Genomic DNA, 25,782 nt, shown 5'->3' with positions numbered 1-25,782 from the left:
GTGTAGAAATACGGGCCCCAGGATGACAATCTCGTCGACTAGATGAACTAGGACGTGCGTCATGATATTGAAGAAGGATGGTGGGAACACCAGCTCGAAACTGACAAGACATTGCGCCACATCACTCCTTAGCCTTGGTACGATTTCTGGATCGATCACCTTCTGAGAGATTGCATTGAGGAATGCACATAGCTTCACAATGGCTAATCGGACGTTTTCCGGTAGAAGCCCCCTCAATGCAACCGGAAGCAGTTGCGTCATAATCACGTGGCAGTCATGAGACTTTAGGTTCTGAAACTTTTTCTCTGGCATATTTATTATTCCCTTTATATTCGACGAGAAGCCAGTCGTGACCTTCATACTGAGTAGGCATTCAAAGAAGATTTCTTTCTCTTCTTTTGTAAGAGCGTAGCTGGCAGGACCTTTATACTGCTTCGGAGGCATGTCGTCTTTTTCGTGCAAATGTTGCAGGTCCTCTCGTGCCTCAGGTGTATCTTTTGTCTTCCCATACACGCCCAAGAAGCCTAGCAGGTTCACGCAAAGGTTCTTCGTCACGTGCATCACGTCGATTGAGGAGCGGACCTCTAGGTCTTTCCAGTAGGGTAGGTCCCAAAATATAGATTTCTTCTTCCACATGGGTGCGTGTCCCTCAGTGTCATACGGAACAGCTAGTCCACCGGGACCCTTTCCAAAGATTACGTAGTGTAAATCATTGACCATAGCAAGCACGTGATCACCGGTGCGCATGGCGGGCTTCTTCCGGTGGTCTGCCTCGCCTTTGAAATGCTTGCCTTTCTTTCGACATTGATGGTTGGTCGGAAGAAATCGACGATGGCCCAGGTACACATTCTTCCTGCATTTGTCCAGGTATATACTTTCAGTGTCATCTAAACAGTGCGTGCATGCGTGGTATCCTTTGTTTGTCTGTCCTGAAAGGTTACTGAGAGCGGGCCAATCGTTGATGGTCACGAACAGCAACGCCTTAAGGTTAAATTCCTCCTGTCTGTGCTCATCCCACGTACGTACACCGTTTCCATTCCACAGCTGTAAAAGTTCTTCAACTAATGGCCTTAGGTACACATCAATTTCGTTGCCGGGTTGCTTAGGGCCTTGGATGAGAACTGGCATCATAATGAACTTCCGCTTCATGCACATCCAAGGAGGAAGTTTATACATACATAGAGTCACGGGCCAGGTGCTGTGATTGCTGCTCTGCTCCCCGAAAGGATTAATGCCATCCGCGCTTAAAGCAAACCATACATTCCTTGGGTCCTTTGCAAACTCATCCCAGTACTTTCTCTCGATTTTTCTCCACTGCGACCCGTCAGCGGGTGCTCTCAACTTCCCATCTTTCTTTCGGTTCTCACTGTGCCATCGCATCAACTTGGCATGCTCTTCGTTTCTGAACAGACGTTTCAACCGTGGTATTATAGGAGCATACCACATCACCTTCGCAGGAACCCTCTTCCTGAGGGGCTCGCCGTCAACATCACCAGGGTCATCTCGTCTGATCTTATACCGCAACGCACCGCATACCGGGCATGTATTCAGATCCTTGTATGCACCGCGGTAGAGGATGCAGTCATTAGGGCATGCATGTATCTTCTCCACCTCCAATCCTAGAGGGCATACGACCTTCTTTGCTGTGTATGTACTGTCGGGCAATTCGTTATCCTTTGGAAGCTTCTTCTTCAATATTTTCAGTAGCTTCTCAAATCCTTTGTCAGCCACAGCATTCTCTGCCTTCCACTGCAGCAATTCCAGTACGGTACCGAGCTTTGTGTTGCCATCTTCGCAATTGGGGTATAACCCTTTTTTGTGATCCTCTAACATGCGATCGAACTTTAGCTTCTCCTTTTGACTAATGCATTGCGTCCTTGCATCGACAATGACCCGGCGGAGATCATCATCATCGGGCACATCGTCTGGTTCCTCTTGATCTTCAGCAGCTTCACCCGTGGCAGCATCATTGGGCACATCGTCTGGTTCCTCTTGATCTTCACCAGCTCCCCCCGTTGCAGCATCACCGTATTCAGGGGGCACATAGTTGTCATCGTACTCTTCTTCTTCGCCGTCTTCCATCATAACCCCTATTTCTCCGTGCCTCGTCCAAACATTATAGTGTGGCATGAAACCCTTGTAAAGCAGGTGGGAGTGAAGGATTTTCCGGTTAGAGTAAGACCTCGTATTCCCACATTCAGTGCATGGACAACACATAAAACCATTCTGCTTGTTTACCTCAGCCGCATCGAGAAACTCATGCACGCCCTTAATATACTCGCGGGTGTGTCTGTCACCGTACATCCATTGCCGGTTCATCTGCGTGCATTATATATAATTAAGTGTCCAAATTAATAGAAGTGTACAAATCTCGAGGAAAATGGAGCTTGGAGGTCGAGCTTCGAGAGGAGAAAGCTTAAGTAGTGTGGCTCGGGCATTCCATCGAACACCTCATGTGCATAGGAGGTGAGCTAGAGCACCACAAAGCCCTCTCCCCCTCGGCCAGAAAAAATAGAGCACTGTGCTCTGCTCTTGCGCGAGGGGGTATATATAGGCACCTCATTGGTCCCGGTTGGTGGCATGAACCGGGACTAAAGGGGAGCCTTTGGTCCCGGTTCAAGCCACCAACCGGGACCAATGGTGGTGGGCCAGGAGCGAGGCCCATTGGTCCCGATTCATCCCACCAACCGGGACCAAAAGGTCCAGATGAACCGGGACCAATGGCCCACGTGGCCCGGCCGGCCCCCTGGGCTCATGAACCGGGACCAATGCCCACATTGGTCCCGGTTCTACACTGAACCGGGACTAATGGGCTGAGCCGGCCTGGACCATAGCCCTGTTTTCTACTAGTGTTATTTGGTGCCAGCGTTAAGCATGAACATTATATCTGGATCTTGTTTGATGCGAGACGGTTATTCATTTAAATCAGAGAATAATGGTTGTTCTATTTATATGAGTAATATCTTTTATGGTCATGCACCCTTGAAGAGTGGTCTATTCTTGTTGAATCTCGATAGTAGTAACACACATATTCATAATGTTGAAGCCAAAAGATGCAGAGTTGATAATGATAGTGCAACTTATTTGTGGCACTGCCGTTTAGGTCATATCGGTGTAAAGCGCATGAAGAAACTCCATACTGATGGACTTTTGGAACCACTTGATTATGAATCACTTGGTACTTGCGAACCGTGCCTCATGGGCAAGATGACCAAAACACCGTTCTCCGGTTCTATGGAGAGAGCAACAGATTTGTTGGAAATCATACATACAGATGTATGTGGTCCGATGAATATTGAGGCTCGTGGCGGATATCGTTATTTTCACACCTTCACAGATGATTTGAGCAGATATGGGTATATCTACTTAATGAAACATAAGTCTGAAACATTTGAAAAGTTCAAAGAATTTCAGAGTGAAGTTGAAAATCATCGTAACAAGAAAATAAAGTTTCTACGATCTGATCGTGGAGGAGAATATTTGAGTTACGAGTTTGGTGTACATTTGAAAAATTGTGGAATAGTTTCGCAACTCACGCCACCCGGAACACCACAGCGTAATGGTGTGTCCGAACATCGTAATCGTACTTTACAAATATGGTGCGATCTATGATGTCTCTTAGTGATTTACCGCTATCGTTTTGGGGATACGCTCTAGAGACGGCCGCATTCACGTTAAATAGGGCACCATCAAAATCCGTTGAGACGACGCCTTATGAACTATGGTTTGGCAAGAAACCAAAGTTGTCGTTTCTAAAAGTTTGGGGCTGCGATGCTTATGTGAAAAAGCTTCAACCTGATAAGCTCGAACCCAAATCGGAGAAATGTGTCTTCATAGGATATCCAAAGGAAACTATTGGATACACCTTCTATCACAGATCCGAAGGCAAGACTTTTGTTGCTAAGTTCGGAAACTTTCTACAGAAGGAGTTTCTCTCGAAAGAAGTGAGTGGGAGGAAAGTAGAACTTGACGAGGTAACTGTACCTGCTCCCTTATTGGAAAGTAGTACATCACAGAAAACTGTTTCTGTGACACCTACACCAGTTAGTGAGGAAGCTAATGATAATGATCATGAAACTTCAGAACAAGATACTACTGAACCTCGTAGATCAACCAGAGTAAGATCCGCACCAGAGTGGTATGGTAATCCCGTTCTGGAAATCATGCTACTAGATCATGATGAACCTACGAACTATGAAGAAGCAATGGTGAGCCCAGATTCCGCAAAGTGGCTTGAAGCCATGAAATCTGAGATGGGATCCATGTATGAGAACAAAGTATGGACTTTGGTTGACTTGCCCGATGATCGGCGAGCAATTGAGAATAAATGGATCTTCAAGAAGAAGACTGACGCTGACGGTAATGTTACTATCTACAAAGCTCGACTTGTCGCAAAAGGTTTTCGGCAAGTTCAAGGGATTGACTACGATGAGGCCTTCTCACCCGTAGCGATGCTTAAGTCTGTCTGAATCATGTTAGCAATTGCCGCATTTTATGATTATGAAATTTGGCAGATGGATGTCAAAACTGCATTCCTGAATGGATTTTTGGAAGAAGAGTTGTATATGATGCAACCAGAAGGTTTTGTCAATCCAACGGGAGCTAACAAAGTGTGCAAGCTCCAGCGATCCATTTATGGACTGGTGCAAGCCTCTCGGAGTTGGAATAAACGTTTTGATAGTGTGATCAAAGCATTTGGTTTTATACAGACTTTTGGAGAAGCCTGTATTTACAAGAAAGTGAGTGGGAGCTCTGTAGCATTTCTGATATTATATGTGGATGACATATTACTAATTGGAAATGATGTAGAATTTCTGGATAGCATAAAGGGATACTTGAATAAGAGTTTTTCAATGAAAGACCTCGGTGAAGCTGCTTACATATTAGGCATTAAGATCTATAGAGATAGATCAAGACGCTTAATTGGACTTTCACAGACCACATACCTTGACAAAGTTTTGAAGAAGTTCAAAATGGATCAAGCAAAGAAAGGGTTCTTGCCTGTGTTACAAGGTGTGAGGTTGAGTAAGACTCAATGCCCGACCACTGCAGAAGATAGAGAGAATATGAAAGATGTTCCCCATGCATCAGCCATAGGATCTATCATGTATGCAATGTTGTGTACCAGACCTGATGTGTGCCTTGCTATAAGTCTAGCAGGGAGGTACCAAAGTAATCCAGGAGTGGATCACTGGACAGCGGTCAAGAACATCCTGAAATACCTGAAAAGGACTAAGGATATGCTTCTCGTATATGGAGGTGACAAAGAGCTCATCGTAAAAGGTTACGTTGATGCAAGCTTTGACACTGATCCGGACGATACTAAATCGCAAACCGGATACGTGTTTACATTAAACGGTGGAGCTATCAGTTGGTGCAGTTCTAAACAAAGCATTGTAGCGGGATCTACATGTGAAGCGGAGTACATAGCTGCTTCGGAAGCAGCAAATGGAGGAGTCTGGATGAAGGAGTTCATATCCGATCTAGGTGTCATACCTAGTGCATCGGGTCCAATGAAAATCTTTTGTGATAATACTGGTGCAATTGCCTTGGCAATGGAATCCAGATTTCACAAAAGAACCAAGCACATCAAGAGACGCTTCAATTCCATCCGGGACCTAGTCCAGGTGGGAGACATAGAGATTTGCAAGATACATACGGATCTGAATGTTGCAGACCCGTTGACTAAGCCTCTTCCACGAGCAAAACATGATCAGCACCAAGGCTCCATGGGTGTTAGAATCATTACTGTGTAATCTAGATTATTGACTCTAGTGCAAGTGGGAGACTGAAGGAAATATGCCCTAGAGGCAATAATAAAGTTATTATTTATTTCCTTATATCATGATAAATGTTTATTGTTCATGCTAGAATTGTATTAACCGGAAACATAATACATGTGTGAATACATAGACAAACAAAGTGTCACTAGTATGCCTCTACTTGACTAGCTCGTTAATCAAAGATGGTTATGTTTCCTGACCATGAACAATGAGTTGTTATTTGATTAACAAGGTCACATCATTAGTTGAATGATCTGATTGACATGACCCATTCCATTAGCTTAGCACCCGATCGTTTAGTATGTTGCTATTGCTTTCTTCATGACTTATACATGTTCCTATGACTATGAGATTATGCAAACCCCGTTTGCCGGAGGAACACTTTGGGTGCTACCAAACGTCACAACGTAACTGGGTGATTATAAAGGAGCATTACAGGTATCTCCAAAGGTAGATGTTGGGTTGGCGTATTTCGAGATTAGGATTTGTCACTCCGATTGTCGGAGAGGTATCTCTGGGCCCTCTCGGTAATGCACATCACTTAAGCCTTGCAAGCATTGCAACTAATGAGTTAGTTGCGGGATGATGTATTACAGAACGAGTAAAGAGACTTGCTGGTAACGAGATTGAACTAGGTATTTGGAATACCGACGATCGAATCTCGGGCAAGTAACGTACCGATGACAAAGGGAACAACGTATGTTGTTATGCAGTCTGACCGATAAAGATCTTCGTAGAATATGTAGGAGCCAATATGAGCATCCAGATTCCGCTATTGGTTATTGACCGGAGACATGTCTCGGTCATGTCTACATTGTTCTCGAACCCGTAGGGTCCGCACGCTTAAGGTTACGATGACAGTTATATTATGAGTTTATGAATTTTGATGTACCGAAGTTTGTTCGGAGTCCCGGATGTGATCACGGACATGACGAGGAGTCTCGAAATGGTCGAGACATAAAGATTGATATATTGGAAGCCTATGTTTGGATACCGGAAGTGTTCCGGGTGAAATCGGGATTTTACCGGAGTACCGGGAGGTTAACGGAACCCCCCGGGAGCTATATGGGCCATGATGGGCCTTAGTGCAAAAGAGAAGAGGCAGCCCTACATGGGCCGCGCGCCCCTCCCCTCCCTTGGTCCGAATAGGACAAGGAGAGGGGGCCGGCCCCTCTCTCTCTTTTCCCCCCTCCGCGAATCCTATTCCAACTAGGATTGGGGGGAGGAATCCTACTCCCAGAGGGAGTAGGACTCTCCTGGCGCGCCCTCCTTGGTCGGCCGTCTCCCCCCCTCTAGTCCTTTATATACGAAGGCAGGGGCACCCCAGAAACACACAAGTTGATCCACGTGATCTATTCCTTAGCCGTGTGCGGTGCCCCCTTCCACCATAGTCCTCGATAATATTGTAGCGGAGTTTAGGCGAAGCCCTGCTGCAGTAGTACATCAAGATCGTCACCACGCCGTCGTGCTGACGGAACTCTTCGCCGACACTTTGCTGGATCGGATTCCGGGGATCGTCATCGAGCTGAACGTGTGCTAGAACTCGGAGGTGCCGTAGTTTCGGTGCTTGATCAGTCGGATCGTGGAGACGTACGACTACATCAACCAAACGCTTCCGTTGTCGATCTACTAGGTATGTAGATCATACTCCCCCTCTCATTGCTATGCATCACCATGATCTTGCGTGTGCGTAGGAAAATTTTTGAAATTACTACGAAACCCTACAATACGCATCTCGTACATCTTCCCGCTGGGCTGCGTGGCCTCCCTTCACTCAAGACGTTGAAGATCATAAATTGTAAACACATCTCAGGGCTTCTGAAGGGGGACCTCCCACCTTCGCTAGAAAAGCTAGTAATCAGCGGTTGCAACGTCAAGCTATCAGAAGGATGCAAATCGCTTGCAACAAGCAAGCTAGAGGTTAAAATTGATGGGAACTATGTGGACTGATCGCTGAGTATCTTTCTAAGGTATACTTCTACCATACATGCCCAGTTTTTTTTTGGACTAAACACCAAAATTGTACGGGGCCGCAGCCTCTCCAGGCCGCCCTCCCCCGCATTAGCCAGGCAGCTCTCCAGGGACGAGATGACTCCTCCTGCATCGCCACCTCTGTCGCCGCCCACGGTGCTTCCGATGTCTCCACGATCCAAGCGAAGTGAGGCGGCGGCCGCTGCTCAGCTACGAACCCCGTCAAGCCCGGCGCTCATCACCATTTGCTCTCCGACAACGCTGATGCGGCCTCTCATCGACCTGTCGCCCACGCGCCCACCAGGATTTGAGGCGTCCCCCACCCCGCCACTTCTCTGCAGCATGCCCTGCAATGAAGAGGAGTTGCTTGTTGCCCAGACAGCTATTCCTGGAGGGCTGGAGACGCTCTTCCTGCCTGGACGTGAGGCCCTGCTGCCAACTCCTGCTGCTTCCCCGCCCGCGGTCCCCGCGGCTCGCCGGAAAACTCTGGCTGGTGTTGCCATCAGCACAAGTGGCGGCCTCTCCCTTAGGCGCACCAGTGCTCGCATCAAGGCCGGTGGACGCGCTACAAAAGCGCCGGTGGCCAAGCAAGCTGAGATCCTGGTTTGTCGCAGCCTTGGCATTGTCAAGAACGGCAAGGATGTTACAGGGGCTGTGCTGGAGGCTCTAGAAGAGCGATTCAAAGATCAACTTCCCACTGATGTGCTTGAAGCGATGAGAGCCCTGTTCAAGCTCGATGATGCTTTGTTCAACAACATTGAGGAGGCTCTTATCGACCGTGCTGGGGATGCTGGACTGGATCATGTTGAGGGAGGGGCCCCTGTGGATGCTTGAGGGGCCAAGCCATGCATGCTGATTCTGTAGTTTGTGTTAGTTTCCAATGTTTGAAAAAGTTCCAAGGGCGGCTGCTGCTCCTGTGCACAGCTGGGTGTCTTCTATGTACTTGTTCATGACTACCACTAGGTCATGTAGTCGTTCCAGAGTTGGTTGGTGTGGAGTTGACTTTAAGTTATGCTTATGTATTGGCATGTTGAGCCTTTGTATCACCTCTTGTTCAAGGGTTAGACTGTTTCCTTATGATTGAACAGCAAATAAATGTGTTGAGTTGGAACGTAAGGGGCCTCAACTGCCCAGACCGCCGTGCCGCCGTCCACGAGACCGTCGCGGCTTCCTCCTGTCAAATAGTATGCCTACAAGAAACAAAGCTTGAAAATGCTGATATATTCACGGCAAGTTTCCTTGGTGGGCATAGGCTTCGCAATTTTGCTCCGCGACCATCTATTGGTACCCGGGGTGGGATCCTCATGCTCTGGGATGATGACCATGTTGCTGTAACTGATGTGGTGATCACCACCTTCTGCCTTTCAGCGACAATACACATCAAGCACTCCGATGTCAGCTACCGAATCACCGTTGTGTACGGGCCAACATCCTCCTCCCTCAAGGAGGATTTCTTCACGGAGCTGATTAGTCATAAGCCGCCGTGTGGGGAGCTCTAGCTAGCTCTTGGTGATTTCAACCAAATCTACCGCTCGAGGGATAAAAATAAGCGAAATGTCAACAGAAGACGAATCACCAGATTTCAGACAACATTACAGAGTTGTCATCTTAAAGAGATCCACCTTCAAAACAGACGCTTCACTTGGTCAAATGAGCGATCAAACCCGACATTATGCAAGCTGGACTCTTTCTTTTGCAACGCGGAGTGGGACATCCAGTTCGGCACGCATATTCTCCATGCGCTGTCCTCGTCGCTCTCTGACCACTGCCCGCTTTTGCTTGCTGATGACAAAGGACCACGGAGGCCTCGTGCCTTCAAATTTGAAAATTTTTGGGCCGCCCTTCCAGGATTCCAGGATGTTGTTTCAGAGGCTTGGAATGAACAGACTGTGCACACTGAGCCCTTCCATGTGTTGCACCACAAATTGAAAATAACTGGAGATCGCCTCTCTGCCTGGAGTAAGGGGTTGTTCTCTAGGGAAAAGTTACTCCACCATGCGGCTCTTCTCGTCATCCTGCGTCTGGACATTGCACAGGAGTCCAGGCAGCTCTCTACCATGGAGGCGGACCTTCGGTCCAGGCTCAAAAGGAGAATCATTGGGTTTGCGGTGCTTGAGCGTGCTCGCAAAAAGCAATGTGCTAGGCTATGCCACCTCAGAGAAGGGGACGCAAATACCAAATTTTTTCATCGGCGGGTCAATGCCAGGAGGAGAAAGAATCACATTCATCGGCTCAAACACAATCACGGCTGGGTCACAGATCATGAGCAAAAGGAGCAACTCGTACATGCGCACTTTTCTAGCGTCATGGAAAAGGGGGAGGCGAGATCCATAGACTTTAATTGGGAGGAGCTCGATTTGGAGACCCACAATTTGGCTTGCCTCGGGGACCCCATAACCGAGGATGAGGTGCGGGGCGCCATTAACCAAATGCCTGGGGACAAGGCTCCCGGGCCGGATGGGTTTACCGGTCTCTTCTTTAAAAAATGTTGGAGTACCATCAAGGTGGACGTCATGAGGGTGGTCTCCTCCTTTGCCAATCTGCGCACAACTGGCCTTCATTGGCTCAACACTGCAAATGCTGTGCTCCTCTCGAAAAAAGAGGGGGCCGAGGATATTTCTGACTATCACCCTATTAGTCTTATTCACGCCATTGCAAAGATTATTGCGAAAATATTGGCAATCCGCCTGGCCCCCCATATGCATAAGCTCATCTCAAATGCCCAGAGTGCCTTCATAAAGACGAGAAGTATCCATGACAATTTCATGTATGTTCGCAATCTTGCGCGACGCCTCCACATGCGGAAAACTCCGTCCCTCCTGTTCAAGCTCGATATTCGGAAGGCTTTTGACTCTTTCAAATGGGAGTATATCTTGGACCTTCTTCAGAGGCTTGGGTTCCCGCCCATGTTTCGCAACTGGATCGCCGCCCTATTGTGCTCCTCGTCCTCGCGCATCCTTTTGAATGGTGTGCCAAGCAAGCCCATCCCTCATGGCCGCGGCTTCAGACAAGGGGACCCGGTCTCCCCCTTGCTATTTGTCATTGCCATGGACCCACTGCACAAGATTCTTGAGCTAGCATCGAGAAAAGGGCTCTTTCACAAGATCCGTGGGCGTGGCGTGGCTGTTAGGACTTCCCTATACGCAGATGATGCAGCAGTCTTTATGGCCCCAATCAAGAAAGACATTGACAACCTAGCCACCATTCTGCATCTTTTCGGCAATGTCACCAGCCTTGTCGCAAACTTCCAGAAGAGCTCAGTGGTTCCCATTCGGTGCGGACAACTCAACCTGACATGCATCCTTCAGGCCCTTCCTGCATCACGGGCTTCGTTTCCAATGAAATACTTGGGGCTTCCTCTCTTGGTGTGGAAGCTTAGAAAGGTCGATTACCAGTACCTAGAGGACAAAGCGGCCGCTAAGTTGACCACTTGGGATGGCCAAAATATCACTGCCATTGGTCGGTGTGCCCTTGTGAAGTCGGTGCTGTCTTCGCAGCTCGTCTTCTCCATCACGCCACTCATTGTGCCAACGTCCACTCTACACAACATAAACAAGCTCGAAAGAGCCTTTCTCTGGGAGGGCACGGACAAGACCACAGGTGCAAAATGCAAGGTGAATTGGGATGCGGTGTGCCGGCCAAAGGATCTTGGTGTCCTTGGCATACTTAACACGGAGAAATTTGCTCGGGCTCTTCGCTTGCGCTGGTTATGGTTTGAATGGAAAGAGCCCACCAAGCTTTGGGTGGGTATGGGAAACCCGTGCAACACGATGGACTACTCCTTGTTTTATGCCTCCACGTCAATCTTTGTTGGAAATGGAGCAAGGACGCCTTTTTGGGATGCGCCATGGGTGAATGACCGCAAGCCTAGGGACATTGCACCACTAATTTACGAGGCGTCCACGAGGAAAAATTGGAAGGTGCGCGAAGCTCTCAGCAACGATGCGTGGGTCTCGAGAATACGCATCCCAGACTCTTTTTCGCTGAATCACTTACGTCAGTTTGTCACCCTCTGGACAACGCTTCGTGGCTTCCATCTCGAGGAGGATGCCGAAGATGATATTGTATGGAAGCACACCGCTAGCGGGCAATACACGGCCGAGTCGGCATACAAAGTGCAATTCCTTGGCACAATCAAATCCCCTATGGAGCACACTGTGTGGAGGGCTTGGGCTCCCCCCAAAGTCAAGTTCTTCGCTTGGCTGGCTATTCAAAACAGAATTTGGACGGCAGACAGATTGGAGAAGCGCGGATGGCCAAACTGTGGCCTTTGTACACTCTGCAAGCAGGAGCAAGAATCTGTTGACCACCTTTTCTACAAATGCCGCTTCTCTATCCGCCTATGGGGATTAGTCAAGGACTGGCTGCAACTGGTGAGCATTGATACTTCCTCATGGCACCTCTCAGGCAACATCGAAGAGTGGTGGCTGGGCCTCTCCGACACATCTATCCCCAACAGGAAGGCGATGGCCTCGCTCACCATGCTAGTCGCCTGGACCATTTGGAACGAGAGGAATGCGCGAGTGTTCCGTCAGAAGAGTGCTCCGCCGACGGTTCTACTCGCCAACATTAAGAAGGAGGCCACGCTTTGGGTATCAGCGGGTGCAAGCAAGTTGGGATACTTGATGACGCGAGAGTAGTTGGTCACCTTTATTTCGGGTGTTGCGGCGCTGTCAGTGTTGTAACACGAACATAAACTCTATTCCTCTTATTTAATGAATGAGGCAAATCTTTTGCCTCTCTTCAAAAAAAAATCGTACAATTATATGCTACTGGAGGGATTGACGAGGCCATCCCTGTCCTGGATCACCTATTACATTAGTTATTATATTTGGGGTTTTTTATGAATAGTTATTATATTTGGTTGGGAGGGAAAATGCTTAACGTATTTTTCTTGTGATATGAACAGGTTCGGTTTCACTTCAGAACCCCATCCTCACGCGGTCATGATAACGGTGAAGATAGATGAATGCTGGGAGGTCAGTTGATAATCAGAACCTCGTACCCATGTGGCCATCTTGATTTTGACGTCTCGATAATCAGTACCTCTCTTCTCCAGTTGCTGGGATTTCAGAAAACAAACTGGGGATTTATGCTGCCATGTCGGAAAAGCCTACCTACTATCCTCCTGCCATATCTGAAATCTGAAATCTGAAATCTGAAATCTTCAACAGGTAAACCTGCTTTTTTCGTCTCTGTTTATTATTCACCACATGTTCTGAACTAACAACAAGATGGTTATTTTCAGTGCCTTGACTGCATTCAGAAGACAGATCCTGGGATGCTGGGACAGGAATTTGATAGTCAGACCAGACCAATATGCTATGATTGATCGAACTTGTATCTCCCTCCGTCAGAAATTTGGGATAGCCTTGCCAGAGGACGTGCATTCTGAACCTGTATCCTCCGTCGGGAGTTTTCATGCTCCGTTTCATGCTCAGGGTTCAGGCAAGGAAAGCAACCTGCCGGCATGCTCACCGGTAATACAAATAACCCCATTTTGAAGGCGCAATGGATGAGCTATGTCGACACACTGCTTGCTTGACCGTTTTATGAACCTTCTATGTCAGTGAGGAGTCTCAACTTGTTGGCCTATTGTCAGCACATTTGTTTGTATTCTGGTATTGACGGTGGTTTGTCGTCCCAAGTTTTCAGTTCTTGTGTACTTGTTTATTTCTTTTTCCTTGTTTTGACCTTGGGCAGTAACTCTGTAACTGAACATCACTTCTGTGAATGGTGATCTAGCTTGTCAGTACTTGTATGACTTCCTGAAGCTTATCCATGAACCAGCCAGAAGATGGATTTTCAGCAGCATGGTCAGTGGCAAAGGCGCATTTCTTGTCAACCTTATTTTTTCGCCAAATGCCGTTCTTGAATCTCATCAACTTCTTAGATGTTGTGTCACCATTTCAGAAGAATGCTTCCCTTATGTTGAGTTGCACATGCACTTGACAGTTTAGCTGACAAGGCATGTTTTTCGAAAGTTCTTGCGACATTGCCCATTCAGCAGTTGTTTCATGATGCCATTGCTCTGAAACATTTAGAGATGCTATTAATTTAACACTACAAAGTTCAGTGTGGTAATACTACTGAAACAGCGTAGGAACTAACCTGTCAAAGAAACTCAACATAGAACGGCAAGTTGGCCGGGCCAATTTGCAGAGAGACAAAGGTACATATTTCGCCTCGGAATAACTCCGAGGAGCTTCTCGCCAATGCATCCTTCATCGCTCACATGACTCATTAGTCCCGAAAAATTCCGCGCTAAAGCTGAGCAGATCTTATTCTTCCCCAGCACTCATGCCTCTCTTATCGGATGAGTACAACACAATAATTTACCAATTCGCACTATGGCACTACCAGCTTTGCAGTTCACCATTAGCAAGGTTAATTTTATTCTTCCAGATAGTACTAACATTTAACATCGGATTAACGTCATAAGTAATCGACGTGACTACAACTTCCCTCCTTTTCTCATCCACCAACCTTTGCTAGAGTACATACATGCTTATACATAGTACTCCCTCCGATACAAAACAAGTGTCGTGGCTTTAGTTCATATTTGAACTAAAGCTAAACTAAAGCCACGACATTTTTTTTTTTGGATCAGATGGAGTACAGCTTAGTTAAGAGTACAGGTTACAAGCGAAATGGAAACATCCTCTTCCTGGGAAACGGAGCAGAAAGGATAACCCAACGACACCATCTGAACATTCGGAGGAGAAGCATCGCTTTGGTTCATCACATCCATCAGTACCGGTGCACTAGCAGTCGGATGACGGAATGAAACACTAATTAACAGCAATTAAAACTTGGCATTCTGCCATGCTGCAAACCTGTGCCTAGAAACCGGATGACAAATCCCATGCTCACACCTGCCAAGACTCCACCTGAATTTAGTAATTCACCTGATGATAGCTTTGATAGTGGAGTAATTGACAAAGCACAGCACAATGGCACGACACATTATTCAGAAATGATCCGTGTCACACTCATAACTAGCAACTAGCTTGTAACGACATCATTGGTATATAAGTTTCACCTTGCCTAGCACTACTAATACAGACACTTGATTAGAGAGGATCCACGAAGGTGGATGCATGAAGCAGCCTAAGTTGCAATTTCAAAGAAGTATGTATGCATTGTGCCTGCCGAAGAGCTAATTTCTGCACTGAACCTTCATGATGCCTGATCCAGCTTCTGCAGCTTCGCCTTGGCCATATCAAGTTGCTCTGAATAAGAATTAGAGAGAGGGGGAATATTGTTACCACCATGGAGCACACAGAAAAGAAAAGCAAAAAAACACCGCCACTTCCAACAATGACAACAAAAAGCGATGATATCATACTCTGTTGGGATGCCACGGCGGATTTGATGTCCTTGCGGAAGAAGATGTTGCAGGTCTTCTGGTACGCGGCCTGCAGAGGATAGCAGCGAGAGTCAGTCAGACAGGTGGTAAGTGGTCAGTTGTTACTAACTAGAGTACCATTATCAAGCCATCACCAATTGACCATCGCCTGGACTTGACCAAATTCATGCAGAAATTTAGGGAGATACTTACCCTGGATGGAGGCAGGTTGTTGAGCTCGCCGATGGCCACTTGGTGCGCTCTTACCTGAACCGAACAACACACGCATGCGGGTTGTATTATCTTTTACTGTCCTCGAACAAATCGAAAGGACTGCATCAAGGTAGAGAAACATGTAGCCCTAATACCTCCTTCATAAGCTCCATCTTCTTCATGTCCACCTCCTTCGCCGCCTCAGCCATGTCTCGCCGGTGCCGGACTTGGAGCTCTGCTTCAGCTCCAGACCTCCAGTACACCTCAGTCAGGCAAATCAGCAGCAGCTACGGATGCCTAAACGAACGAAACGAATCTGGTTCATACGGAACGAGAAGGACTCTTAAATTAGCGCTGAAACCCGCCGCCGCAAAAATCGAATCTAGTGGGATTCCAAAGCCACTTCACCCCCCAGCGAACCCACGGCCGATCCAGAAGCGAGCGAGGCCCGCCCGGCTGCGGCTACGAGAAGGGAGAGGGGCGGGAGATGGAGAGGGTTCTAGAGAGGGAGAGGAAGACCTGACGGGGTGGCGTGGCGGCGGAGACGGGAGGGCGGAGGACGGCGGCGGCGCGGCGACCGGGGAAACAAGGGATGGGACCAAAGAGACCGTGAGAGCGGAGGACGACGGTGCGTGTCGCCGCTGACTAACGGCCCATATACTCCCAAACCTGACCAGATGACCCGGCCTGGTCTAAACGGGCCAGGCAAGGCACAGCCCTTTCGGTTTTTGGATTTTTAGATGTTTGTTTTTTCGGGTTTTCGGTTTTCTACTGATCTTTCTTAGCTTTTCGACAAAAAAATTTCAAAAATCAAACTGTGGGAAAAAACACGTTTTCTTATTTTTTCTTCCGTGAGAGGCATGGCCGTGCTTCTCGGAAACGAAAAAAATGCACTTTCTTTTTTTTTTCCTTCCGCGAGAGTGATGGTTTTGTTTTTGCGAGAGGCACGGTTTTGCTTTCGTAAGAGGCACACATTCGCTTCCGCGAGAAGCACGGTTCGTGCCTCTTGGAAACTGTTTTTGAAAGGGAGAAAAAAACGTCCGCCTGGTGTGGTTTTTTCTTTCGGTTTTTTCATGAAAAAAAGTTTTTAAAAATCTATCAACATGGGATCTGATTTTGCAGATCTAGACGTGAGGAATTCAACGGTGAAAATGATTTCAGATTTGGACGCATAGTTTAAAAGATAAAACGTTTTGAATAAACGAATTTATGGAAAAATGAAAAACTACCAGATTACGACAAGTGACGTACATACAGTACTTCATTTGTCACAACCTAGGAAGATGAAAGTGATCTTTGAAAGAAGTACTCCTCAATTAGCGATTTCGAACGGGCTGGCTCATAGCATGTTTATCCCCTGATTTTGGGCTGTTTTAGGGGCTAATATGTATTTAAATTTATTTTAAAAAAAGAAAAGTAAATGGGTCGTGCCGTACCCAGCCTCCAAGCCCAGGCACAACCCTAGGTAGGCTATGTTCTCGAAATCACTAATTAAGTACTCCTTTCAAACATCACTCTCACCTCCTCAGTTTGCGACTAGTGGCGCATTACATGCGCGCCACTTGTCGTAACCTGGGAGTTTCCCTTTTTCGTACATCCGTTTATTCAAACATTTTATCTCTTAAATCGTGCGTTCAAATCTCGAACAGTTTTCACCATTGGGTTCCTCGCGTCGAGATCTTCAAAAGTAGATTCCATGTTGATACGTTTTGACGAACTATTTTTTCACGAAAAAAACCAGACAAAAAAATCGGACGGAAAAATTGAATAGGGAGCATGTTTTTTCCCTTTTCAAAAAAGGCACGCTCGTGCCTCTCTTGATAGTACCACCGTGCCTCTCGTGGAAGAAAAAAAAAACAGAAAACACATTTTTCGTGCCCCTCACGAAAGCACAACCATGCCTCTCGCGAGAGCACAATCATGCCTCACGCGGAAGCAAAATCGTGTCGTGACGGAAGGAAAAAAACAGAAAACGTGTTTTTTTCATTTTCAAGAGGCACGGCCATGCTCCTCGCGAAAACACAACCGTGCCTCTCGCGGAAGGAAAAAAAGCGCATTTTTCGTGCCCCTCGTGAAAGCACAACCGTGCCTCTCGCGAAAGCACAACCATGCCTCTCGCGGAAGCAAAATCGTGTCGTGGTGGAAGGAAAAAACAGAAAACGCATTTTTTTCCATTTTCGAGAGGCACGGCCGTGCTCCTCGCGAAAACACAACCGTGCCTCTCACGGAAGGAACAAATACAGAAAACGTGTACCCTAAATCGTGCCTCTAGCGAAAGAAAAAAAAACAAAAAACACGTTTCTGTTTCCGAGAGGCACGGCCGTGCCTCTCATGAAAGCATAACCGTGCCTCTCACGGAAGTATAACCGTGCCTCTCACGGAAGCAAAATCGTGCCTCTCATAAAGAAAAAAAAAGTGCCCCAAAAGCTAAGGAGGACCGGTGAAAAAACAAAAAATAAAAAAACATGAAAAAAATCGTTTAAAAAGCCGAAAACGCGTGTGTAAAATAAAAAGAATAAAATCTGATAGGAGCGTCCAGAGCGCGACACGTGACTTAGCCCACTCTCAAATGATCGATGGGAGGCTCCCGAAAAAGCGCTCGAAGGAGGACAGGTGAAAAACCAAAAAAAATGAAAAAAAAACGTTTAGAAAACCGAAAACACGTGCGTAAAATAAAAGGAATAAAATCTGATAGGAGCGTCCAGAGTGTGACACGTGACTTAGCCCACTCTCGAATAATCATTGGAAGGCTTCCAAAGAAGCGCTCGTCAACTAGTTGTTCTCCCATATTCTGAAATGACCCAATTATAAAACCTGTCGGGCTGTGGAAAGACACCACAGCCGGGCACGTGGGCTATCGGGCAAGCACACCAAATCAACCCATTTGGCCACCTTTGTATACAGCCTGGCCTAAATTCCTACAACCCTTAGGGGTGCTAACGCAGTAATCAAGGAGCCTAAAAAATTAAAGAAATCAAGGCCATGCAGAATGAGACGAAGCATATTAATTACTGCCATGAACGAAGGGAGGTTAACATACTCCCTTGGTCTCGGTTTAGAGGGCGTGCGCATAGATCTAGGTTATTCATTTGACTAACTAAATATGAGTAATATGACACCAAAAATATGAATTCTTAAGCGGATGTAGTTTCTAAACATATATATTTTATCACATATAATACATATATAGCTAATTAAATTCTTCACCTAAAACGACGTGCATTCCCTGTAAACCGAGACGAAAGGAGTAGCTAAGAATGCTCTTACTTTTATGGCTCCTAGATTCATCGGATTATGTAAAACTTTCTGTTGAGATTTAATAAAGTCAGGCATTTCCCTCAAAAACAAGAACAGAAAAAAAACTACCATACAGAGCGCCTCCCAGCGATTGAGGCACCTGGATTGCGCTAGCGGACTCCTTCGTCCGCTCTAGTGTACTAGGAGGCTGTTCTGTTCACAACCTGAGAAACTTGCCTGAAAAATAAGCGCCGACATGACATGCACTGATTGCTCTACCTGAGTCAAGCCTCAATTTTGGTGGCCTGGCTCCCACTAATTACGTGCCGGAAATGCTCGTGGCAGGCTGGTCGAATTGTGCCGAGGCACCAACCAAACAAGGTGCAGGCAGTTGTCCGGCTCCGGGTCAAGCACATTTCTCTCAGGGCAGCAACCAAACAGCCCCTAGGCTTGCGTGTTGGTTGACCATTGAGTTTCTAGAAAAACGACTTTTGCAAATTTATAAAAACTTCATGCGTTTGAAAAAATTAAATGAATCAAAAAATGTTCACTAATTTTTAAAAATCGAAAGTAAAAAATGATCCAGAATTCTCTCAAAGTTTGCTGATTTGAAAAACATGAATTAATTTCAAAAAAGTTCATAAATTTAAAAAATGTTCATGAATTGGAGAAAATAGTCAAGAATTAGGAAAAAATGTAAATAAAATGGAATAAAATCCGTCATAGAAAACCAAAAGAAAAGCCATCCAAAACCGATGGGGAAAAACCTACATGGGCTGCCCATATAGAGCTTAACGTAGGGGGGTGTGAGAGCACTATCTACGGTTAATAAATTAAACATTGTGGCGAATTCATAAAGCTTCGCGAGATTGGCTCAAAAAAATCTGCGGTTAACTGTCAAATACTTTTTTTAGGAGGGGCTTTGTCTCGCTCGCAGCGAGCAAGAGCTCCTGGTCGACACCTATTGGCATCAAATGGACATGCTACGGTTGAAGTGAGGTTCAAAGGGCTGACCAATAACGTGCCAACCTAAGGGTGTGTTCTGAAACTACCCAGCTTCTCCAAAACTTCCTAGATTCAGCTTCTACACTATAATTTGCCAGGCAACACTAGGTAGTGGTTATTTTTGGTTTATTCGTTTTTCTTTGATTTTTTGCTGTTTCCTACATTCCATAAATACTCCAAAATGAATGTGTATTTTGAAAAATATTTAACACATACTAAAAATGGTTAATGTATTTGAAAATGTTCAACGCATGTTTTAAAAATATTCACCATATTTTAAAAAACTTCCTCGTATATTAAAATGTTCACCATGTACTTGAAAATATTAACTGTATTTATGTTTAAAAAGTTCTCCATGTGATAAAACATTTCAACGTGTTTTATAAAAATATGAATATTTTCATGTATTAAAATAATTTTCTTCATGTTTTGAAAATGGCCATTGTTTATTAAAAAAGAAACAGCAAAAAAATTAAGAAAGGACTGGAAGGAAAAACCAAAAACTAGCAAAAGGGAAACAAAATGCACAGCAAAATAACTGAAAAAAAAGAGCCTAGAATGACACCACAAACGAAACAGCATGAAAAAAATGAAACACAGGCCACAATAGAAAGAAAAAAAACATTGCAGCAATGCAACTAATGAAATAGTAGGAAAAAAACAACAATGGCAAACCGAAAAGAATCTCCAGCAGGTTCCCTCAAAAAAGAAAAAGAAAAAGAAATAGGATTTGCCAATGCGAGCATCCCTCTCCTCAAGTGACGAGCTATTGGGCTGGACCAGTACCGCGTTGCTTCATTTGATTGTTAGTTGCTTTCTCTGATTTTCCTTTTTTGTTCTTTTGTATTATTATTTATATTTTGAAATACACTAAATATATTTTATTAGCTATTTTTTAAATGGTCATCGTGAATTTTAAAAATGTTTATGCAGTGTAAAATAATGTTCACACAACTTCTAGAAAATGTTCATGCAGTTATATTATTAGGGTATATATTGTTTGCATGATCCCCATTATTATGCAATTACTTCAACTCCTCTTAATAGTATGGTTATCCTATGACTCCCCAAAAAAAACCTTCGAGTCTTCGGAAGAATCATCACCCATTTTCTTTTTGAAGTGGGGGTCAACCAACTCCATATAAACTCATCGAGAGACCAATGTCCTGAGATAAACTTAATAACCAACACTGGTCTCACTAACCACATTATCATCAACACCAAAATATCATTAGGAACTAAATGCACTTACAATTTTGTATGTGCTTTGTTATTAAAATTGATCTCATTTCAATATCAAACTCAATTCAGACACAACTTGCCCAACATAGTATTGAACCAACATGAACATGTAAACCACATTTGATCACAGCTAAAGCATCATGCCAGCTATTAGATCTCCTCATAAAAATATTATATACTATATTCTATTTGTGTGTGGCTATTATACCAGAAACCACTCTTGGGATATTTGTAAAATTGTATGCTTTATATATCTATCTCGAGATATTTAAGAATATTAAAATATGCACCATAAGGCACATACATACACTATAATTTGACGCAAATTTCATATAATAATCGATGACAATATGAGATTTCATTCATTTCTATTTTTAGGGTTTAAGGGAATCAACTTAAATTTTAAGAGAAATTATTTGGAAAAAAACTTTGTGGCTACATGATACAATTTACATTTAGTATGGTGCGTGTGTGGTGTATCTTTCAATGGTAGATGTTATAAATTCATATCAAAACATGTTATTATTAATTGTGGCTATATACAATATAATAGTTAACTTTATAATTTTCTATAATAAATCAAAGTAAGTAGGAAAGTTTAGTACAAATATTATATGTTTTAACTCGCTTTGAGCCTAAAGTTTGGACCGTCGTTGTAGATACGATGCCAACATATTGATTCCATTCATCACAAACTTTCATACTGGGTGTTTGCAATGCAATGAAAAATGAACAGAGTGCAACTTTGGGTGATATGCAATGCGATGAAACTTTGCCAACAATACACCATTTGCCTATAGTAACTAATTTTGTATATCGGAGGGATGATCAGACTAGGAATATACCTCGTAGTGAGAAATTTAAATTCTTTTTGCAAAATGTAGTCGCATCAGTAAGAAAGTTGAGGACATTCATGTTAATGGGGGAATATGACTCCTTTTTCTTCAAACCATTCCAAGATGTCTTTAAACAAGAACATAATCTACGTCTACTGCAAATGTCTTCAGTATCTCCTAATTTCAATTCCTTTATGTGTATCTTGGCAAATCGTACACATCTTCGGTATCTAAAAATTCAGGATGGTCCTACTGGCTTTGCCATATGTCCTGATTAGGTTTTTTCTATCTTCAAGTATTGGATGTTGGTTTCTGTAAGTCATTACATATGGTTCATCTAGAGGATTGCGAAGAATGGAGAATACTTCCGTCTCTGGAAATGCTTCGGTCTCTTAAAAGATTGAAGTTGAGCAACATGTAGAGAGTAGGAGAAATCATGGTTCCGTCATTGGAACAGCTGGTTTAGATGGAATGCCAGATTTATGGAGATGTTCATGTACTTCTGTGGGGGAGATGAAGTCTAGTTTAAGTGTGTTGGAGATTTGGAGTTTCTCAGCACTTGAGGTGTTTGATCTATTTCAAAAAGGTTGTAACTACGAAATTGAACATAAGTCATGGTTTCCCAGCCCTAGCCAACTCATTATGGTCGGTTGTCCTCGTTTGCAAGTACAGAACCCCCTCCGCCTTTAGCCACATATTCTAAACTAATAAGATTGGTGTTTCAACAATTGTGTCAACGGGGGGATCTTCCATGGAAACATTAAAGCTTTATGGATATGGACTTCCGAGTGAGATGATGGCACTTGATGAAAAAATGTTAGCGTTTAATAATATTGAGGATATAAAATACTTGGAGATATTGTTGTGCAAAAGCATGATATCTATTTCATTCATAGGTTTAAGTCAGCTCATCTCTTTAAAGAGTTTGAAAATAGAGTACTGCAAGAACTTTTCTCATCACATGTTGTGCGAGAGCAGACCCATGAAAACATGATAACTGCAAATGTGGCTGCTCTTGAAAGTCTTTGTATTAGTGATTGTTGAATAATAGGAAGTGGCTATCTCTTATTTTTGACATTGATACGCCCTGAATGAATTGACTTTATATGACTGCCCGCAGTTGAAACAGCTAAAGATAGAAGAGGAAGGAAAGGTTCAATCAAACTTTATCTCAGCTTCCGAGGCTTCGTCATCTTGATATGTAGATGGTGCATGGCCAAGCTCAGATGTAGACGGAGTTGTGCACATCCCGTTGAATATCAGAAAGATAACCATTGGTAAATGCCCTCATCTAATATTTGAAGGGACTAGGGAAGACTTGGTTGGATTTATCTCCCTTGATGAAGATGCCCAAGAGAAGGGAAGATGTCTCCTCCTGTAATCACTTGATCAACTTGTTTGGATTGATTATCCCCAAAAAAACACTGTGACCCTGTTTTGTGGGGAATCTCACGCGCAAAAAATTAGAAGTGGTTGAAGGAAGTTTGGAATACCTACAGATGGATTCATGTACGACGTTAAAAGAACTGGAAATTGAAAATTGCCATTTGTCGTCCCTATAGAGGGCATATGATCGCTTGGATCCCTTCGGTCTTTGGTATTATTTGTGAACTCAAGCATGGAATCTCTACAACTTCATGGTGCATGACGCTGGAATGTTTGGAAATTCATTACCGCGGTTCGCTCGTCTCACTAGAGGGCTTGCGATCCCTCCTGAACCTTAAGCATTTGGAAATACTCGGTTCCCCTGCCTTGGGTTCCCTTACCTCATCGGAGAGTTATGGGCCAATTGACGGAATTTCAAGCCACAACTATGAGTTATTCCACGCACTGGAAAGTCTCGAGGTCCATGACCTGTCTCCCCTTAACACATCATTCTGCAAGGGCCTCGCATGCCTCCGAAGCCTAACACTTACTTTGCCAGATGAAATGAGACTAACAGATGAACAAGAGAGAGCTCTTCTGCTCCTTAGGTCCCTACAAGAGCTCCATTTTAAGGATTGTGGACTCGTAGATCTTCGAGCGCGGTTGTGCGTCCACCCTTCTCTCAAGACGTTGAAGATCATAGATTGTAATCTCATTGCAGGGCTTCCGAAGGAGGGCCTCCCACCTTCACTGAAAAACTGGAGATCTACGACTACATCGTCAAGTTATCAAAACAATGCAGATCTCTTGCAACAGTGAAGCTAGAGGTCAAAATTGATGGGATCTATGTGGTTGCTTGCTCAATATCTTTATATGGTATACTTCTACCATATATGCCCAGTTTTTATTTTTGGTTAAACACAAAATTGTACAATTATATGCTATTGGAGAGAATCCCTGTCCTGGGTCACCTGTTGCGGTACTTATATTTAAAGGGAGGGAAAACTTCTTAACACATTTTTCTTGTGATATCAACAGGTTTGGTTTCGGTTCAGAACCTTATTCTCGTGTAGTCATGATAACGGTGTCGTACAATCATAATCTCAACATTTGTTCTCTTATGTATTTCGGAAATCAAACTGGGGATTTATGGTGTGGGAAAGGCCTAGTGTTTTCTCTATCATATCAAAAACTTAAAGCTTCACGAGGTAAATCATGTCTTTCTTATGTTCATATATTATTCATCTCATGTTTTTTAGGTCCTTGACTGGATGCAAAAGTTAGGTCCACAGATGTTGGGTGACCGATTTGATAATCAGGCCACGTCACATGGCCCCACCAGCAGACATCAAATTTGAATTTAGGCATTTACCTTGAACCCGTCTAATTTGACTTTTCCAGTGAGACGACTTTCTCCCGCCCGATCTTTCTTTTCCGACGAGAAGACTTTCTGTTCATCTACATTCCATTTTTAGACTTGGGGACATAACCCATCTGCTTTTACCACATTGTTGCACTGAATGTCTGCCACATGCATGGTAGTTCCTATAATTGTAAAACTATTACGGTTAGTGCCTGGCTTAAGATGACCAAATTGAACCCTATTCATTTGAGCAACTTTTGTATCATTTGTTTGCATTGTGTTTTTGTGATGGGCATGTTGATGCTTGGAGCGTATTGGGTTATGAGTTCACATAGTCGGCTGGTCACACAAACAACATATCTGGTCGTACTTATTCCCTCTGTAAACAAATATAAGAGCATTAAGATCACTAAAGTAGTGTTCCAAATGCTCTTACATCAGTTTACAGATGGGGTAATATTGAAGTACTTAGGGCATCCTTGTTTCCCTACAGAACTTATGATTCAAGAAAGGGAAAATTGCTAAGCTATTTGTTTCTCTCTTATGGGTATGCAACATTGCATGTGTTTGATTTTGCTTCAGGGCCTCACCCACACGTGGTCATCCCTGATTATAAAAGATCAAACACTCCAATTTCATCATATGTGTACTTTGTTGTGATGTTGCTTTATTTATAAAGCGGGACGAAAACCTTTTTCGAGAGAGATTTTTCATAGTCTCTTGGGTGCACAAGTTGATTTTTTTTTACAGGATTATACATATTGACATGCAAGGGAGGACGAAAGCCAAACTGAAATGCTACCGTGCGGCAATTTCAGAAAACGTTGATGTGGCGACCATTTCAGAAAAAAACATTGAAGTGGCACTAAATTCAGAAATTCAGTTGTGGCACAAAATTATAGCTCCTCGCCCCACGCCTAGTATACCTTCTCCACATCAGGGTCGCCTGTGTACGCTTTCCATCATCACCTGTAACATGTAGGCTATTTCTACGATATTTACATTAATGTGGCAATATCGTGACTTCAGGCATCAAGTCGTGACGTGCAGGCCACTTAAGATTACAACATATAACCATCTCATACATAAACTCATTATCATGACGAAGGCTATACCATATCATATGCATACTCTGCAAAACCAAGATAGACATCCTCTAATCAGTTTTAGCAAATTCTAGTTGTGCGGTTAACCAATTTTAACAAATAATACTAGATACATATGTCTATACAATTAAGGCAATATTCTTGATGCTAGATTAAGTTTTGGGGTGTGTGAGGGAAGAGACTTAATTACAAATCTATAGCCCCACACTAAACTTCATCTAATACGTGTGACCCCTAGAAGACTATCCATCTTCGGCACCCTCTTCTGTACGCGATGGTTCACTATTCTTGACTATGATGAAGCCTAAGAAAC

At 44.3% G+C, this 25,782-nt stretch overlaps 3 protein-coding genes and 1 pseudogene across 4 annotated transcripts in view; 3 read left to right on the top strand and 1 right to left on the bottom strand.

The window, feature by feature from the left end:
* LOC125515592 (uncharacterized) overlaps positions 1 to 7,733 on the top strand; it is a 43,718-nt gene extending 35,985 nt beyond the window's left edge. Inside the window, 1 exon segment of the mRNA XM_087529234.1 lies at positions 7,516 to 7,733. Within this exon segment, the coding sequence (XP_087385360.1) occupies positions 7,516 to 7,733 (218 nt within the window).
* A 138-nt stretch (positions 7,734 to 7,871) lies between these two features.
* LOC147967010 (uncharacterized) lies at positions 7,872 to 12,394 on the top strand. Its single transcript, XM_087531011.1, has 3 exons — positions 7,872 to 8,558; positions 8,843 to 9,237; positions 9,388 to 12,394. Exons 1-3 carry the CDS (start codon positions 7,872 to 7,874, stop codon positions 12,392 to 12,394), a joined length of 4,089 nt encoding a protein of 1,362 aa, XP_087387137.1.
* Positions 12,395 to 14,649: 2,255 nt separating this feature from the next.
* LOC125513126 (uncharacterized) lies at positions 14,650 to 15,983 on the bottom strand. Of its 2 annotated transcripts, none has more exons than XM_048678170.2 (5): positions 15,835 to 15,983; positions 15,471 to 15,612; positions 15,316 to 15,369; positions 15,103 to 15,172; positions 14,650 to 14,986 (listed from the first exon to the last, which is right to left on the bottom strand). In XM_048678170.2, the coding sequence occupies exons 2-5, from the start codon at positions 15,522 to 15,524 to the stop codon at positions 14,934 to 14,936; spliced, it is 231 nt and encodes a 76-aa protein (XP_048534127.2). In that variant the 5' UTR covers positions 15,525 to 15,612; positions 15,835 to 15,983; the 3' UTR covers positions 14,650 to 14,933. The 2 variants fall into 2 exon arrangements, with proteins under 2 accessions (XP_048534127.2, XP_048534126.2); XM_048678169.2 differs by having other exon boundaries at positions 15,471 to 15,631; positions 15,835 to 15,981.
* A 4,592-nt stretch (positions 15,984 to 20,575) lies between these two features.
* On the top strand, positions 20,576 to 24,073 carry LOC147967009 (uncharacterized; annotated as a pseudogene).
* The last annotated feature ends 1,709 nt before the right edge of the window (positions 24,074 to 25,782 follow it).

This window comes from Triticum urartu, chromosome 6A (genome assembly GCF_056163025.1).
Source record: "Triticum urartu cultivar PI428250 chromosome 6A, HENAU_Tu73, whole genome shotgun sequence".
Lineage (NCBI taxonomy): Eukaryota > Viridiplantae > Streptophyta > Magnoliopsida > Poales > Poaceae > Triticum > Triticum urartu.
Note: the sequence above shows the minus strand (reverse complement) of the source record. Positions and strands in the feature narration are given on the sequence as shown.